General features: G+C 38.8%; 2 protein-coding genes across 2 annotated transcripts in view; both read left to right on the top strand.

The window, feature by feature from the left end:
- LOC116672181 (sialic acid-binding Ig-like lectin 7) overlaps window positions 1-11606 on the top strand; it is a 97918-nt gene extending 86312 nt beyond the window's left edge. The window contains exons 2-8 of the mRNA XM_032503856.1: window positions 3951-4026; window positions 4172-4555; window positions 4720-5025; window positions 5113-5373; window positions 10753-10840; window positions 10958-10994; window positions 11122-11606. Coding sequence (XP_032359747.1) covers window positions 3951-4026; window positions 4172-4555; window positions 4720-5025; window positions 5113-5373; window positions 10753-10840; window positions 10958-10994; window positions 11122-11175 — 1206 coding nt within the window. The 3' untranslated portion in view covers window positions 11176-11606. The remainder of the gene's footprint in view (window positions 1-3950; window positions 4027-4171; window positions 4556-4719; window positions 5026-5112; window positions 5374-10752; window positions 10841-10957; window positions 10995-11121) is intronic.
- LOC116672526 (sialic acid-binding Ig-like lectin 6) lies at window positions 3706-18781 on the top strand. Its single transcript, XM_032504403.1, has 8 exons — window positions 3706-3782; window positions 14841-14916; window positions 15111-15494; window positions 15823-16125; window positions 16213-16476; window positions 16708-16789; window positions 18006-18045; window positions 18542-18781. Exons 2-8 carry the CDS (start codon window positions 14841-14843, stop codon window positions 18779-18781), a joined length of 1389 nt encoding a protein of 462 aa, XP_032360294.1. The 5' UTR covers window positions 3706-3782.
- The last annotated feature ends 205 nt before the right edge of the window (window positions 18782-18986 follow it).

The raw sequence follows: 18986 nt of genomic DNA on the forward strand, positions 1-18986 counted from the left end.
ATGTCACACTTCATACCATTTTAATTCTCAATACTGTAAATTTAATGCATCAGAAGTTTCTTTGGGGATGTAAATAACGAGAGTTTTGTGGTTCATATATAACTTCTACATTCTGTGGTTATTGACTCAATGGAGCAAGTCCTTGAAGTTGACATTACATTTACTGTGAGACAACCAAAAGGTACTCATCATGGCAGCTGAAGATGAAATAGCACTATATAAGTTGTTATGAGACAAATAAAATCATTTGGAGACAAGAGATTTCCATGGTTCTCTCATCGGAGCAACAGGCCAGGCCTGTAGCCTACATGGTAAATAATATTGTTTTGTAAAAGATTAGTAAGATGAACACAAGATGAACATTTTTTACATCAATCCTTGACGTGAAATTCTTCTTTCCGCCGGCAGTGCAACAAGGACAGATGTCTTCTTATGTACCTTCATGGAGATAAGACAAAAACAAATACAGCTTTCTTTCACCTTTTCCTTTTGAAGAGAGAAAAGGACAAATAAAACTAATTGTTTTTAAATGATGAAAAAGCAGAAAGTGTGAATTATGATTACATATTCTAATGTGTAGATTACTGCATTAAAAGCATTTGAAGCGACCAAAGTATTTGAATCACTGACGCTCCGTCATCAGCACGACATTGCAGAGGTCCCTGTCTCCAGCGCCTTCTTCCTTCCCCAGACCCCTGCATGGCCACCCTCCATCCATCCACCAGACGCCCTCAGACTCTCCCCGCTGTCCCAGTCTCCTCACTCTCACGTCCTGCTGTTTCCCTCAGCAGCCCTGCAGTACATCTACTGGCCAATTTCTACTCATTCCTGCCATATTGTCACTGTTGCTTTTTGCCCTTTCTTTCCAGCCACTTGAACCTGAATCCTCATCCTGTACCTGTCTGCTTGTACCTTGTACCTGCCCCAATCCGGTTCACCTGTGGATCCTAATTAATTTTTGTTTGCTGTATGGCTATCCATGTTCATAAGCTTTTGCATTTTCTTTTTGTCCATTAGACCCTGAACTCTTCCTGTCTGGCTTACCTATCTGCATTTGGTTCCTTCTTTTGTTGCCTGGTACTCACCTGCGTCCAGTGGTGTAGTCTAATGTATTGTGATGTGTATACTGAATGTACATGAATATGTTGGCCTATATATATGGGCCAGAATGTGCCTTTGGGGGAAGTGGGGTGACATCTCACAGTGGGTGTCCTCCCCCAGGGTTATTTTGAGTGTCAAAGACTTCATTTCTGTATTCGGATGCACTTTTATGCACCGATTTACGGTGGAAATACCTTTATTTAGCCTATGAGAAGAAGAAAAACACAGTTGGCAATTCAAAATGTGACAAAAATATGCTAGAAAGTATGTTGTTGCATGTCATTTGGAATCTTTACGTGGGCATGTGGAAATCCTGGATCTTTCTTAGGGGGTATACTGCATATACCTGCGTATCACGTAGACTACACCTCTGCCTGTGTCACAAAGACAGACAGATCAATAAAAACTCTGTGGGAGGCCTAACAGAGAGAAGTGGTGGGATCATCATGACCACAGAGCTGAGAAAAAGCTCAGAGCTACAAGCAAACAGGGGAAGTTGGTTGGTCCTACTGTGATATCATCATAGCAACTGTATCAACACACAAACACAGAAAAGCATTACGGGCTAAGGCTCTGTGTTAATATGAAGGAATTTTCTTTTTTTACATTTTTTTTTTTTTTTTTAATTAACAGAAATGTTCTTTTTAGGTACCGAGGATATTGTGTAAATCTACAGAATCTTCCGTTTTTGGATTAACAGAAATGTCCGTTAAAGGTACAGAATAAATCCACAGAATGTTCGTTTTTTTTGGAGAAATGTCTGTGAACTTAACGGAAATAGTACTGGTATTTTTCTGTTGGGACAATACTTTAAATAGTGAACTTTAGTCTCAAACATGGACATCTTTACGTTTTAAATGTGATTTTGTTTCAAGATACTTAATGATTTGTTTTGACATGGCATTGTTATTTAACCTTGTTTTACTGTGTATCTTGTTTTAGTTGCCGCTAACTGATACTAGCAATTTCTAGTCTGAACCATATTTTGGGCTTCATTTAATAAACATAACTTGTAGTAGTATACAATTGTGTATTGTTTTGATTACAATACAATGTGCGGAATTACTTTACATTGCCTATTCATGTCTATTTATTCATATTTTCTCACTGTTAATCACCGGTGTCTGTACAGCATCAACAGGGGTCGCCATTGTTGTTTATGTGTGTGTGACATCAAAAACTGCAACTGGGAGTACGCTAGTACAAGTTCACGGGTAGTGAGTTACGGGTTTGACTGCCGTTCCAGGGCACTTCCACAGGTAGAAGGTTGTGAAAACACGAGTTATGGGTTGCCTCGAACGCAGCATTAACATCCTTAGTTATCTCCGCTTATTAGGATCTGTGCACTGCATACTTAAAAATAAGATGACTGTTACAAACAACTAATGGGATTTAGTAATGAATATGTTTTTTAACAAAACATTAAAGAATACTAATGACCACTAATAAGTTTAATTACAACTAAAGCTGGGTTTACAGCCTAATTTACGTGGAACAAACAAGATGAAATAATGATGTAACAGCGTAGTTGGTATAAAGAATGCCACGGTTCTCATATGCACATTTAGAAAGTTTTGTAAGGCGTGGGTCCATGGTGCATTGAGCATGGATTATTAGATTTAGTTTTACATATTTCATGTGATTTCTTGACAGGGAAAAGGACATGAAGTAATGTCAGGATAAAGGCTACTCCTCAGCCAATAGAGAACCACCCTAACCTTTAAAACAAGCTGGAGGGCCTTAAAATGTACTGTACTGTACGTCTGTCTGTCTGTCCGTCCGTCTGTCTGTGTTGCAGGCAGAGCATGCAGGGTCATAGTCAGTCAGGCAACCCTCTAGAAGTGTAACTGAGTATGACTTCCTCCTCCTGGGTCCCGTTCAGCCTCTGAACCCCACACAGGTGTTTTCAGTTTCTCTGGCTGATTAGAGCTCTGCTCAGGCTGAAGATGGGCCGGACCTTTGATGGGAACTTATTGTCAAAATCTTTCTACCAATAAGGCTGATAAAGCTGCCATTGGACCTGCCCTAACGGGTGCTACAACACTAACAGGAGACCCAGGAAGATGTTAAACAAGAGACACCCCCACCGAACGAGACAAAAGCAAAGCGTGTTGCTCACCACTGCACTCTGTTAGAAAAATAATATATTATAATTTGTGTTTATAGCCCACATTGCCAAGAGTTGGGAGGACAATCTTCTAAAGCCAAAAGTCTTGCAAGTTGTTGTTTAACTACAAGATTAAATTTCTATTTAATTTTTTCTTTTGTCTTTCTAGTCATATAATAATTAGTACATTCATGTGACATTCCTGCAGCACACATTTAGCCCGGGTGGTCCTGAAAAAATGTCTATAAATTGATTGTGTATTACAGGGTTGCAATGAGTCATGTGAAAAAAAAATCTTAGAATAAATAATGAGAATAAAGGAGTCATTAGCATGATGAGCTCAAGCTGCTTCAGAAGTTGACTTCCTCACTCCCAGGGTGTGAAGGGAAAGGGCACCACTTGTTGTTTTACTGCAGTGTTTCAGTCTCTTCATATCTAGCTTCAAACAGCGAGTCTGTTTGCTTTTACATCCCATTGGCTTAGCAGGGAGCTCTGCTACTGGCTCTGGTGCAGTTCTGCTGGAACTCACTCATTGGGACTACTTGTTTCTCTGTTTCAGCTGCGGGCTCGTTTGGTAAGGTCAAATGTTACTGCTTTTTATGTTTGAACTTTTTAACCCAGAGAGTTTCTTATGTTGCTGCTTTTCAGGAACTCCACTTTTAATTGTTTTTGGTTGAGTTCCTGGTTTGTTTAAAAGATGCTTTGACTAAAATATTGAAAAGTAACTTTTTGTCAAATCTAGAGGATGAGTGTCATTGCAGTCCAGTCTGTGAAAATGGTGACAGCCAACATGTTGCTGGGTGTCTTGTTTGTTTCAGGTCAGCTGTTTGTTCAGTCTCTTTTATTTGGAGATGTTCCTTTTTCCAACTGTTCATGTCCTGACTGCAAAGTGAAATGTTTTATTCTGACATTGTTAAAAAGAAAAGTTTCATGCCAATTTTGCTTTTGTTCATCATTTCATAGGTGCTCTGACTGCATGTCCTTACAATCCAGACCTGTTCATAAATACACCGAAGAACATGGAAGCACTGAGTGGATCTTGTCTGCTAATCCCATGTAACTTTAGAGCTAAAACAGATCAGGATTTCAAAAGCACAAGAAAAACCTCTGGAGTGTGGATTAAAAGTTCAAAAGATTTAGTAAAAAATCCTAAAAATGTTATTTATAACAGTAGCTGGGAGCACAATGTTTATCCAATGAAGATTACAGGAGACCTGAGTCAGAAAAACTGCACCACTTTATTTTCCAGTTTAATCACTAATCACACAGACACATACTACTACAGACTTGAGAACTGGCCATTCAAAGCAACAGCTGAGTGTGATCTTCTTCAAATAAGAGTTAGAGGTAAGAGTTTTTTTATTTTTAATCAGTCGGTCTATATTGTTGTTCACCTTTTATTCTGAATGGCACACCTTTTCATTTTGCCATGAATTTAAATTCTGATTTGATACAAATCTGTTACAGTTTGAAATTCGCATGGTTACTTTTTTTTTTTTTTTTAACCACAGATTCTCCTCCGAGGCCCAGAATAGAGATCTCAGGTAATCTGAAGGAGAAGGAGTCTGTCACTATAAGCTGCTCAGCTCCCACTCCCTGTCCACACTCCCCTCCTAAACTCACCTGGAATCTTCAACAAGACCCTCACAACAACATAAAGGTCAACACAGATCAGACCTTCACAACTAAAATCCAGAAGACCATTACTCTGTCAGACACACATGATGGACTCACCATCAGCTGTTCTGCCACATATCCTGTGAATGAAGGAAGAGGAGTCAAGACAGCAGAGGAGAGAAAGACTCTCAGTGTCTCATGTAAGACAACCAGTGTTTGTTATTGGATCCTGTCAGATCATCGTGTGCTGATTTTAATGAATAAAGTTAATCTCACATTTTCCTCAGATGCTCCCAAGAACACCTCAGTGTCCATCAGTCCATCAGGTTTGGGGTCAGCAGGTAGCTGGGTGAACCTGACCTGCTCCAGCAGAGCCAAGCCTCCCGTCAGCTTCAGCTGGTTCAAGAACAGCAAAATTGGAGCCATCCGTGTGGCTAAAGGGAAGTTTTACAGCGTCAATGTGACCAGTGAGACAGAAGATTATCACTGTTTGGTCACAAATGGTCTCGGTAATCAGAGGTCATCTTGGATTCGTTTAAAGAGTGCAGGTAAATATAGAACTGAAGCTGCTCATATCTAATCTGCTCTCTCTTCCTGTTTTTGCTTACTTTGCCCTGCAAAGCACTTTTTACTGCATTTGTGTGAAGTTTACTCTTTGCAAATCATTACATCTGTATTGTTGCATGTCTGCTTTCAACCTTTGTTTTCACTTGGTTTTGTTTTTCTATGACCAGAGAACTCTGTTAACGCTCTACTATGGGGTCCAGCTCTCGGAGGGGTCCTCTTCATCATCCTCATCATCTGCCTTTCTGTCTGTGTTTGGCAAGTATCACAACTGAAAACATCTGACACAGTTGTTGGCTCTAAAACCCCAGAAAGGCAACATTGTGATATATATATATATATATATATATATATATATATATAATTATGATCCACGTTGTTGTTGCTGCTGCTGTAACTTTGCTAAAACTTCAGCATACTGTCTCTGTAATTGTTCTGAGAGCTCTCTGTCTTCCAGGTGGTTTAGGACGAAACGTCAAACTCAACAGGCTCAGGTGGGAAAATACATCTGCTCACAGTGACTGTCTTCTGAGATATGTAGACTGTGCATTGATTTTTGTGAATGGAGATTAGGTACTATTTGCTGTACGTGTCACAAAAATAGCACAATTTACCAGAAATTGCAAGATTAAATTTGTCTAAAATGCCATTTTAGACTTATTAAATGTGGAATGATCCGGCAGTTCACAACGATTTCTTGTTTTAATGTTTGCAGAGTCAAGAAGTTGAGGGTCCGGAAATGCCAGGCAGCAGGGATGTGGTCAGAAACCATTTTTAAATTTGTCCAAACTGCCATTTGGTCAGGACACAGTGGTTGGCTCTAAAACTCCAAAAAGGTAACATAAGTATGATCCATGTTGTTGTTGTTGTTGTTGCCCTGACTTTGATAAAACCTCAGTATGCTGTCTCTGTAAGTAGTCTGACAGTTCTCTGATGTCTTCCAGATCCTTGGATCCTTCAATATGGAAGGATCCAGCAGCTCACATTTCTTGTTTTCATACATTATTCACTGAGTTAAAGAGGTGAAGAGATGAGTCTTCAAATGCCAGCCAGCAAAACAGAAGAAGAAATCCATTATGGAGAGATGGACTTCTCCAAGCAGAGACCTGAAGCGTCCTCGTCCTCAGAGCAGGACAGAGGACAGCAGCAGGACTCTCTGTATGCACAGGTCAAAGTGTCCCAGACAGCAGACAGCTGAACACAGACTGCTGACGGCCCAGAGGATCTCTACTAAAAAATGAGTGTTTTATGATCCATTTGGGTTGGATTCCTAATACACCTTATTTTTTTACTTGTACAAGATCATTTTTTACATCAGATAATGTAGAAAAAAAATACTGACGCTTGGACAAGAAAATGAGATTGTAGATGCAAGTCCCAGAGCTCGAAACAAGGAACTTTCTAAATGACGACATGAGAAGGAACTTGACACAAGAAGCACTTTTGTGCACATATTATTAAAAGTAAAGATTCTATTTAAATGTGATATTTTACAAATGTTTTAACAAGGAGGGTTTAATATGTACTTATCTATTGTGTTTCTTAAATATTTTGTATCCCACATTTCTATTTGTATTAAATGATCATGAGATTCTGTATTTGTGGATATTTATTCATTGCACTGTGATTAAAAACCTTGATAGACAACTCCCAAAAATACATATTCATCTCAGTCACATTTATTGGTCCAACAGTTTACATATTGTGTGTAAACCAGTGGTGTCAGTTAAACGCGTTATCACAAACCCATTTTAACGGCGTCAATTTTAAAATTGTGTGATTCACGCTCTTTTTGTCCTAGCAAACTTTTCTTTTCTTTTCACATGCTGTTGCAACAGCTAGTAACGGTTGGAAAAACTACAACACCACACCACATCGCGATACTACGAATCCCACTATGGCCAAGCCGATAGCATTAGCAGTCACACACTACTGGCCAGGTATCCATGTTTACCTGTACAAGTCCTGTTCCCTAACCTTAACCAATCCAGCTGCTTCAAAGGGCGGGACTTGGCGTGGCTATAGTGGGATTTATAATTTGTCCACCGGCTCTAGCTAGACCGGAAACAAAACAGGCAGGCCGTGCACTTGTCTGGGCTTGCAAGCCGGCAAAAGAGTAGTAATGTTTCTTTTTGAGTGGATGGTGAAGGGAGATGCTGAAATGGATGGCAATAATATTCTAAATGGAAAGTCGACTTTTTAAAAGTTTCTAAACCAAGTGACCAAGACCAAAGTGATGTGTGTGTTGTGTCGTTTTGAACTGAGCTATCATCGCAGCACGTTCAGTCTGAAATACCACTTGATGGCCAAGCACACAGCAGAGCAGATGCAACCCCCCCCCACGCCACCCTCGTCAGTGTTTTTTCACCCTGTTATTGATGGACAGTGTTACATTGTGAGATTACTTGCTCCAAGTGTGAATGTTACATGTGAAATTGAACACTAGGGTACAGTAGGCTATATGCCAATGTTGTTTTCAATAAAAGAGCATTTGCACAAAGCAAGCCGATCCACTTTTCCATGTTGATAAGAGCATTAAAATGTGAAAAATTTAGTTATCTATGGCATTAATGCAATTAGTGGCGATCAAATATTTTGATCATTTGACAGCTGTAGTGTAAACATCACCAGAAGTCGTAAGATTCAATCACAAACGATAACAAAGCAGCTAGATGATTTATTCATAGCAATTCCTACAAGGAATCTCCTAGTGAATAAAGTGCTGAGAACTTTTAAGTGCAGAGGAAATGGGTAATTTGGCAAATTTAAAACGTCTTCATAATTTAGTTTCCATTTAGTTTTGTTTATATTTCAGTGTCAGTAAAGGCATCGATTATTAAAGTACAACAACCTAAAATTCCAAACCAGTGTAAACAAACAATATGGACATACAATATGTTTCTACTCGCCTTTTTCATGATATGACATAAGCATGATGCACTTTTTACACTTTTGTGCTGCAAAAAGTGCACAAATCTAGAATAACCTAAGTCTTTTTCCCTGAAACTGTCCTCTGTTAACTGCGTATTTAATTGTCACTATTGTAATATATGTACTACACCAGTCAGGGTTACAGCCACAACACAGTGTAGCAACAACTGCTCTCACATTAGAAGGCATACAGGCTTTCAGTGAGTCGGTGTACAATAATCTTTGAGAATAAATATGTTCTTTGCACAATTATGACCTCAAGATGTCACAAAAGCTGACTTCCTCACTCCCAGGGTGTGAAGAGGAAGGGTGAAAACTTTGTGTATTTCTGCAGTGTTTCAGTCTCTTCATATCTACATATCCACACATTGGGACTACTTGTTTCTCTGTTTCAGCTGCGGGCTCGTTTGGTAAGGTCAAATGTTACTGCTTTTTATGTTTGAACTTTTTAACCCAGAGAGTTTCTTATGTTGCTGCTTTTCATGAACTCCATTTTTATTTTATTGGGTTTTAGTTTTGGTTTAGTTCCTGGTTTGAATGTGTGAATCTGAGAGGGCTTTAACAGAACTGAATCTTTTATTAAAATATTGAAAAGTGCCCTTTTTTGTCAAATCCAGAGGATGAGTGCCCTTGCAGTCCGTCGTGAAAATGGTGACACCCCACATGTTGCTGAGGTTCTTCTTGTTTCAGGCACTTTTTGTTCATTTCTCTTTAATTTGGGAGATGTTCCTTTTTCCAACTGTTCAGGGTCTGACTGCAAAGGAAATGTTTTATTCTGACATTGTTAAAAGAAAAAAAGGAGATAACGCTGCGGCTGAGTTGGAGTTTGAGTTTTTTCATGCAGGTTTTGCTCCACAAATTTGTTCATCATGAGTCTGTTTCCAGGTGCTCTGGCTGATTGTTATAGAGAGCCAGCCCTTTCATTACTACACCAAGAACATGGGAAACACTGATGGATCTTGTCTGCTAATCCCATGTAACTTTAGTTCTAAACCAGATCAGACTTCAACAGCACAGAAAACCTTCGGAGTGGGATTAAAAGGACTACACATTTGGGAAAATATGAATAATGTTATATTCAACAGAAGTGGGACAGTTACCACTATCCAATGAGATTACTGGAACCTAGTCAAAACCATGCACCACCTTGTTTTCTAGTTTAATCACAAGTTACACAGACCATACTACTTCAGAATTGAGAACAGGCCATTTTTGTCAAAAGCTCCTGTGATCCTCTTCAAATTACAGTTTAAAGGTACTACTTTGTTTTAAAAATTATTCTTTATTTATTGTTTGGCCAAAACTGCAACTTTTCCCTCTTTTTTTTTCCCCCAAACACATTTTTCACTTGGCTGAATTGAATTTCAATTAAAATTGAGTCATTATTACAGTTTGACTTAAAAGGGTCACATTTTAGAATTTTAAAAAGCCCTCAAACTTTATTTTTAAAATTTTTTTTGCACTTTAAAGCAAAATTTTGGGCTTTTAAATTTAAAAATTTTAAATTGATAGTTTTCTTTTTTTATAAATTTGGGCATGTACCTTTAATTCTGTTTAAAAAACCCCAGATCCCCCCCGACCCCCCCAAAATTTGAGATCCCAGGTGTCAAAGGGAAAAGGAGTCTGTCACTATAAACTCTCAGCTCCACTCCCTGTCCACCTCCCCCCCTAACCCCCGGGAATCCCCAAACAAACCCGAACCAACAAGGGGGAAACAAGATCGACCTTTCCCCAAAAATTAAAAATTTCCCAGAAACCTCCTCGTCAAAAACCCCTAGGGACTCACCATCACTTAATGCCCCTACTTGAATAAGGAAGAGTCAAGCAGCAAGGAGAGAAACTCTCGTGTCCTGAAAGAAAAACCAGTTTTTTTTTGGGTCCTGTCAACATCAGGGCTGATTTTAATAATAAGTTTTCACATTTTCCTCAAAATGCCCCCAAGAACACCTCAGTGCCCCCTCATCCAAAAAGTTTGGGTGTCAAAAATTTAGCGGGGGTAAAACCGACCTGCTCCAGCAGAGCCAAACCCCCCCCCCCAGCTTCCTGGTTCAAGAACAGCAAAGATGGAGCCCTACGTGTAGCTGAAGGAGACTTTTACAGCATCAATGTGACCAGTGTCACAGATGGAGTTTATTACTGTGTGGCCACAAATGATCTCGGTAATCAGATGTCAGGTAAATATAGAACTGCATTAAATCTGCTCATTTCAATCTAATCTGCTCTCCTCGTACTCTTTCTTCTTTCCTGCTGCAGTGTAACAATGTTTTCCTATTTTTAAGTGCCCTGTAAATCCCCTTTCATAGCCTTTGTATTCAATGAAACTTAATAAACCAGTTTACATTTGAGGTTCACAGGAGGAATTTAAGTTCTTAATATTTTAGAACAGAACCATTTCCCATTAAGGAGAAGGTGACCATGCTGTCTTGTTCCAGATAATCCAGAGTTTGGGGTTGATGTCTACGTTACAGTGAAGATCCTGGGAATCATAACACTCTACAGTACACTCATCATCTTTGAGTGGTGAGACAAGCTTTTCTGTGATATGATCATTTGCAGCTATAGACTTATTGTTCTGTCTGACATGTTTCAAGTTGAACTGTTCTGAATGTTGATTCATTCCATCTCCTTTTCTTTCAGCTGGTTGAGATCCCGGTGCTGCAACAAACCAGTGAAGGTAAGCTGCAGCTCCATTATTCTTTCAACAACACGATGTCTTGTGTTGCTGCCATTTCTCTTTGAGCTGCAGGAAGTTGACTGCAGAGCACTAACACCCCTCTCTCTGTGTTGTTATACTTCCACAGGACGCAGGAGAAGAAGACTACGTCAACAGAGTGATTGAGATTCAAGCAACATGAAGAAGAAGAAGACATGATCACCATGAATGGAATAGTTCTCTCTTTCTTATTCCTCCCATTCTTAATTATTAAATGGCTTTACTTTTCTAAATATTGGTACGATGAACAAAGGACGGGGTGCAAAGATTACAGAAGATGACATAAATATAACGTACTGTAGCTTCATCATTAATTTGTGTAAGATTGTGCTGATTTATGGCATTATTATAGTTATTTTTCTTTGCTTCAGTTTTATTTGCTTGTACAAATATATCATAAAGACAACAGAACAGTTAAAAGTAGATATATAATTATTATACAATTAATATAATTACACATTCAATTTAATTCTAACGTCACTTACACTGCAATATTGTTTCTTGTATCATGGCAACCGCACTTTAAAATACCTTTATTTGACGCCATTTTGCTTACTTTCAGTCAACCATATTATCATTGTCTATTGTTTGTCTGTATTTCTTGTGTGCTTACTTGCTTGTGTGTTTTTGTTTGTTTTTTTGCTGTTATTGAAAAAATGCTGCTGCTGTAACAAGATTTCCCTGTTGTGGGATGAAGAAAGTATAATCTATCTATCTATCTATCTATCTATCTATCTATCTATCTATCTATCTATATCAGTTGATGTGGAAGAAAAAATTGTGGATTTTAATTACTTGTTGTTTTATTTTCATTTGAATGTACATGTGTATGTGACTGCTGGATTAAAAGCATCAAAAACGTTTAAAGTGAACAAAGCATTTTGATGAAGTTGTGTCATCAGCGCTGTGATGCAGAGCAGCAGTGATCCAGACTGGGCACCAGTCAGCATGAACACTGTGGCCCCTACATGTGGGAGATAGGCTGTGGTTGATAACACTTTAGAATACATCGCGGCCTCAGGCCTCGTATTATCAGATGTTCTTTCAGTTCTACAAGGGAACTCAGACACCTCACAGTTCTATCTTTCATTTCCACTCAAACAGTATAATTATAGTATCTGATGTTTTAATAGTGTAAATGAAATACATCTATATCTGTGTGTGGCTGAAAGACCAGAGCTGAGAACAAGAAGTAAAAAAAGGGAAACTTTATTGGCTGGGTTTTGTTAACAAGTTCTTCTGGAGGATCGTCTTAGCGACTGTAGCAACACACAGCTCTCTGCAACAAAATGTCTTCAGTCTAGAATTATGTTTACTGTTTATTTATTGATTGATTTATTGATATTTATTTATTTTTTGACATGAAACAATTTCCGTCTGTTTAGTTGCTCGTGTTAATGTGAAATGAAAAATAATCCCCTATTAAAGTGTGTGCTGCAAAAAGAGCACAACTCATTTCAGATATTATTTTTGATGGGAATTTGACAGAACCAGAAACAAATATCTTCCCTAATCCGGTAAATGTAACTTTACCAGTTCAGTCAGTTACCACACTAGACAATGTTTCCTGATCTAAATGCACTATACTGTTAGTTGCATGCTTGAAAATATGTAATTCTGCACGTAGATCATCCAGACCTTAATCTAATTTTAGACCCCAACATAAGACCTTGATGGATTTCAGCTGTAGGAACATCTTCCCTTGTGTTATTGATACTCGACATGCAGATCCATCGTTTGTCTTACCTACATTTATATATTAAGTCCATCATTTTAAATTTGTTACCCACCTGGGGTCGTATACGACATCAAAATCTGTCATACTCAGTATCTCCAGATCAATAGAGTATAGAGACTTACTTTTGGTTCATTACAGAAATGTGCCATTTCATCAAGGTCTTCTTTGGGATGGAAGGCCTTCCACAAGCTTTTTGATGCAGCCTGGAGCTACAGTTTCTTTGTTCAACAATTACATCATTATGAATCCTTAAGTCGCGTTATGAAATGTTATGTACCTCCTACTGCTTCAAGCTAGTGTCGTTCTCTTTGTTTAGCCTGAAGAAGGGCCTGTGTGTGATCCTAGGCCTTCCAGATCTTTGTATTTCAGCCTTAAACTAAAGTGTCTTCTCAAAGACTTTACATAATAATTCCAGAACAATAAATCCCCAACTTAACAGTTATTTATTCATCTTTGTGTATGAAAATGTATCGTTTTACTGCCCTCGACTCCCAGAATATTGTCAGGTGAGTGTGTCGACTAATCAGATTAAGAACAATGTATTCTATACATCAGTTCCTTTAAAACAGAGAGGATAACAAATCAAAGATTGTAATTTGGAATCAGAAGGATCCAGCAGCTCACAATATTTCCTGTTTGAGACATTATTCACAGAGTCAACTAGGTGAAGAATGCCAGCCAGCAAAACAGAAGAAGACATCCATTATGGAGAGATGGACTTCTCCAGGCGGAGACCTGAAGCGTCCTCGTCCTCTGAGCTGGACAGAGGACAGCAGCAGGACTCTCTGTATGCACAGGTCAAAGTGTCCCAGACTGCACCCAGCTGAACACAGACTGCTGACGGCCCAGAGGACCTCTACTAAAAATGAGTGTTGTTTTGTGATCAATTTGCGTTGGATTCCTAATACACCTTATTTTTTACTTGTACAAGATTATTTTTTACATCAGATAATGTAGAAAAAATACTGGCGCTTGGACAAGAAAATGAGATCGGGGCCGATTCAAGTCCTAGAGCTCGAAATAAGGAACTTTCTAAATGACGACATGAGAATGAACTTGACACATGAAGCACTTCTGTGCTCATATTATTAAAGTAAAGATTAAATGTGATATTGTATAAATGTTTTAACAAGGACAGTTTAATATCATGTACTCATCTATTGTGTTTCTCATCCCACATTTCTATTTGTATTAAATGATCATGAGATTCTGTATTTGTGGATATGTATTAATTGCACTGTAATAAAAACCTTGACACACAACTTCTATAAAACTGTTACTCTCAGTCACATTTATTGGTCCAAAATTTCACATAAAGTGTGCAAACATCACCAGAAATCATACAATTTAATCACAAACAATAACAGAGCAGCTAGAAGACTTTATTAAAATTATTAAAGCACAACTACCTACAAATCCAAACGACGTGGACATATGATTCTACTCGCATTTTTTATGACGTGAGATAAGCATGATGCACTTTTTACAGTTGTTCGCTGGAAAGAGTGCACAAATCTAGAATAACCTAAGTCTTCATTCCCTGGAACTGTCCTCTGTGTTCTATATTTAGTCAGGGTTACAGCCGCAACACAGTGTAGCAACAACTGCTCTCACAGTAGAAGGCATGCAGGCTTTCAGTGAGTCATGTGTAAAATAATCTTTAAGAATAAATACGTTCTTTGCACCATGATGAGTTTGAAATGTCACAAAAGCTGACTTCCTCACTCCCAGGGTACGAAGAGGAAGGATGAAGACTTTGTGTATTTCTGCAGTGTTTCAGTCTCTTCATATCTACATATCCACACATTGGGACTACTTGTTTCTCTGTTTCAGCTGCGGGCTCGTTTGGTAAGGTCAAATGTTACTGCTTTTTATGTTTGAGCTTTTTAACCCAGAGAGTTTCTTATGTTGCTGCTTTTCATAAACTCCACATTTATTTGTGGGGTTTTAGTTTTAGTTGAGTTCCTGGTTTGAGTGTGTGAATCTGAGATGGCTTTAACAGAACATGAATTCTTTATTTAAAAGATGATTTGATTAAAATATTGAAAGTAACTTTTTGTCAAATCCAGATGATGAGTGTCATTGCAGTCCAGTCGGTGAAAATGGTGACAGCCAACATGTTGCTGAGTGTCTTCTTTGTTTCAGGTCAGCTGTTTGTTCAGTCTCTTTTATTTGGAGATGTTCCTTTTTCCAACTGTTCATGTCCTGACTGCAAAGTGAAATGTTTTATTCTGACATTGTTAAAAGAAAAAAGGAGATAACATGCTGCTGCTGAGTTGTAGTTTGTGTTTCATGCAGGTTTTGCTCCACAATTTGTTCATCATGAGTCTGTTTCACAGGTGCTCTGGCTGATTGTTATAGAGAGCCAGCCCTCTTCATTACTGCACCAAAAAACATGGAAGCACTGAGTGGATCTTGTCTGCTAATCCCATGTAACTTTAGAACTAAACCAGATCAGGACTTCAACAGCAGAAGAACAACCTTCGGAGTGTGGATTAAAAAGGACTACGTATTTGGCAAAGATATAAATAATGTTATATTCAACAGTAGTGGGCCAGTTACCACCTATCCAATGAATATTACTGGAGACCTGAGTCAGAAACAATGCACCACCTTGTTTTCTAGTTTAATCACAAGTTACACAGACACATACTACTTCAGAATTGAGAACAGGCCAATTCTGGCAACAGCTGAGTGTGATCCTCTTCAAATTACAGTTAAAGGTAAATTACTTTTGTTTTTATAAATCAGTCTATTATGTTATTGTTTAGGCCAAAACTGCAATTGATTTCACCTCTTTTCTTTCTCCTTTTTTTACTTGGCCATGAAATTGAATTTCAATTAAACATTGAGTCTATTATTACAGATTGACATTAAAATGGTCACATTGTAGATTATTACAAATGCACCTCAAACTTTTACTTTATATATTTTCTGCACTTTCAAGTCAATACGGCGGCTATGGCATTTAGACAATGTTTAAATGTAAGTAGGTTAGTCGTTTCTGATCTATTTGTCAGTGTACTCTTAACGTCTGTTTTAAAACTCCAGATTCCCCCCCGAGGCCCAGAATTGAGATCCCAGGTGATCTGAAGGAGAAGGAGTCTGTCACTATAAGCTGCTCAGCTCCCACTCCCTGTCCACACTCCCCTCCTAAACTCACCTGGAATCTCCAACAAGACCCTCACAACAACAGAGAGGAGAACACAGATCAGACCTTCACAACTAAAATCCAGAAGACCATCACTCTGTCAGACACACATGATGGACTCACCATCAGCTGTTCTGCCACATATCCTGTGAATGAAGGAAGAGTCAAGACAGCAGAGGAGAGAAAGACTCTCAGTGTCTCATGTAAGACAACCAGTGTTTGTTATTGGATCCTGTCAGAACATCATGTGCTGATTTTAATGAATAAAGTTAATCTCACATTTTCCTCAGATGCTCCCAAGAACACCTCAGTGTCCATCAGTCCATCAGGTTTGGTGTCAGCAGGTAGCTGGGTGAACCTGACCTGCTCCAGCAGAGCCAAGCCCCCCCCCAGCTTCAGCTGGTTCAAGAACAGCAAAGATGGAGCCCTACGTGTAGTTGAAGGAGACTTTTACAGCTTCAATGTGACCAGTGTCACAGATGGAGTTTATTACTGTGTGGCCACAAATGATCTCGGTAATCAGATGTCATCTTGGATTCATTTGAAGAGTGCAGGTAAATATAGAACTGCATTAAATCTGCTCATTTCAATCTAATCTGCTCTCTTCTCTTTTCTGTTTAAACTTACTTTGTTTTGGATTTTTGTTAGTTCCTTTTAAAGCACTTAATTGTTCTTAATTGCATTTAAATGACTACAATACAATTAATAGTTGTATCTGTTATATTACATGTCTGCATTCAACCTTTGGTTTCTTTGAGCCACTTGTTTTTTTTTTCTATGACCAGAAAACTCTGATAGCTCTCTAAGATGGGCTTCATCTGTTGGAGGGATCATCATCTTCATCATCTTCCTTGCTGTCTGTGTTTGGTAAGTATCACAAATGAAAGCAGCTGATGTTTTTACTGATCCAGTTTGTTGTTTAGACAACCTGATCTGTGGCAGCACACTGTCTGTTTATTACAGTATAATTATACTTCACTCCAGTTCTGAAGCCGTTACACTGGCTTCTGGTGCCTCAAAGAATTCATTTCAAAATTCTTCTGCTGGTTTAAAAATCACTAAACAGTTTAGGGCCAAAATACATGTCTGATCTGAACCCCCCCAGACCTCTCAGGTCATCTGGGACAGGTCTGCTTTCTGTCCTCAGAGTCAGTTTCTATTCTCCACATATCTGGAACAAACTCCCAGAAACCTGCAGGTCCGCCCCGACTCTCAGCTCTTTTAAATCAAGGCTGAAGACATATCTTTTTGATGTTGCCTTTCTTTGAATTATTGCTCATTTCTTATAGTGAAGTTGATTTTTAATGAAACTGTATGACAATCAGCAAGGGTAAGATCAAAATTACATGACTTGATTAGACTGCTCTATATATAGATAGTAAAGTAATATGGTTCTGCCTGTAGAATTTTACCTTATTGGTCTGGGTTTCCCCAAAATGGTTCATTTAATAAGCAACGAAATGGGGAAACTATCATTATTGTTAGCTGTAACAAATATTGAAGTGATCTGAGTGACTTGGTACCATTTGGGTTGTTTTTGTTAACAATTTGTGAGATTAGGGTTGTGGCCCTTCTGGGGGTATTTCTGAACAGGAAACAAATATATATCTCCAATGCAGGTGTGACATAGATTTTATGCTAAAATCTACAAGAAACAGTTGGAGCTATTCAGGATATAGCAAAGTGATAAAACTAAGCCTTATAGGGACGACTATATTGTAGTGTAAAGAGAAGTAGTTCCACTCTTGGTTATGAGTAACCGGAGTACAAAGTCACATGATCCTGCGGGGCCCTTACTGGTCAACAAAGTCTGGGTTTCCACAAAATGGTTGTTGCGCCCCGATAACGTTTATGGGGCAGCGGCTTATACACTGTCCTATACTAGACGCCTAAAATCTGCTATTTTATCTGCTTCTATACGTCATACTGTTTTTAACTGCTCTTTAATATTTAATTTCTTGTCCTGCCCTGTAACTTTTATTATTTTCATCTTTTTATGAAAAGCACTCTGAATTGCCCTGTTGCTGAAATGTGCTTTACACGTAAAGCTGCCTTGCCCTGACAGCTCTCTAATGTCTTCCAGGTGGTTTAAGACAAAACGTCAAACTCCTCAACCGGCTCAGGTGTGGAAATACTAAACTTCAGTGTACAGGACTGAACTGTGTGTTGTGGATATTTTACTTCCTTTACAGTAACTGTGTCCTCTAAGATATGTGAAAGCATCGGTCCTAAAACCATGTGGACACTCTTTAAGAGGTTAAATATTAAGAAACACAAGAACCTGTTACACTGTGGTTGGAAACTTTAAGCAATGGTCCTCCAAAACTGTACAACCCACACAGCAGAAGTGAAGTTAAGTTAGGATCTGAAAATGACTAATGTTAGAGCACATTTATTATCAGGATGTTGGTTTTATCCGTTTACTGCGTGGTAGCTAGACGCAGCTTCAGAGTTTGGGCCCTTTGTATTTTTCACACGTCTGATTTACTTCCTCTAAGCAGTGACACAGTGGGTCATTTAACACCTTCATCAGGGCTGAGATGCCATTTAGTCGGTTGTTATTTAATGTGGAAGGAACCAGTAGCTCACAACATTTCCTGTTTGCTACATTATTCACAGAGTCAAAGAGGTGAAGAGATGAGTCTTCAAATGCCAGCCGGCAAAACAGAAGAAGACATCCATTATGGAGATATTGACTTCTCCAGGCGGAGACCTGAAGCGTCCTCGTCCTCAGAGCAGGACAGAGGACAGCAGCAGGACTCTCTGTATGCACAGGTCAAAGTGTCCCAGACAGCAGACAGCCGAACACAGACTGTTGACGGCCCAGAGGATCTCTATGCTCAAGTGAAGAAAAAATGAGTGCCGTTGTGTGAAAACATTTTGGTTGGATTCATTATATAACTAAGTTTTACTCATACAATAAGTTGTATGTTAATTATAGGAAGACAGGGTTAGGGTTAGACATATTTAATGCCCAGATACATAAAGAGGAACTCAAAGCCTCCACATCCTGCAGCTCAGATAGTTCGGTCATATTTGCAATAATTAACATTTGTGACTGAGC

The sequence above is a fragment of the Etheostoma spectabile genome, chromosome 22, assembly GCF_008692095.1.
Source record: "Etheostoma spectabile isolate EspeVRDwgs_2016 chromosome 22, UIUC_Espe_1.0, whole genome shotgun sequence".
In the NCBI taxonomy this organism is placed as follows: domain Eukaryota; kingdom Metazoa; phylum Chordata; class Actinopteri; order Perciformes; family Percidae; genus Etheostoma; species Etheostoma spectabile.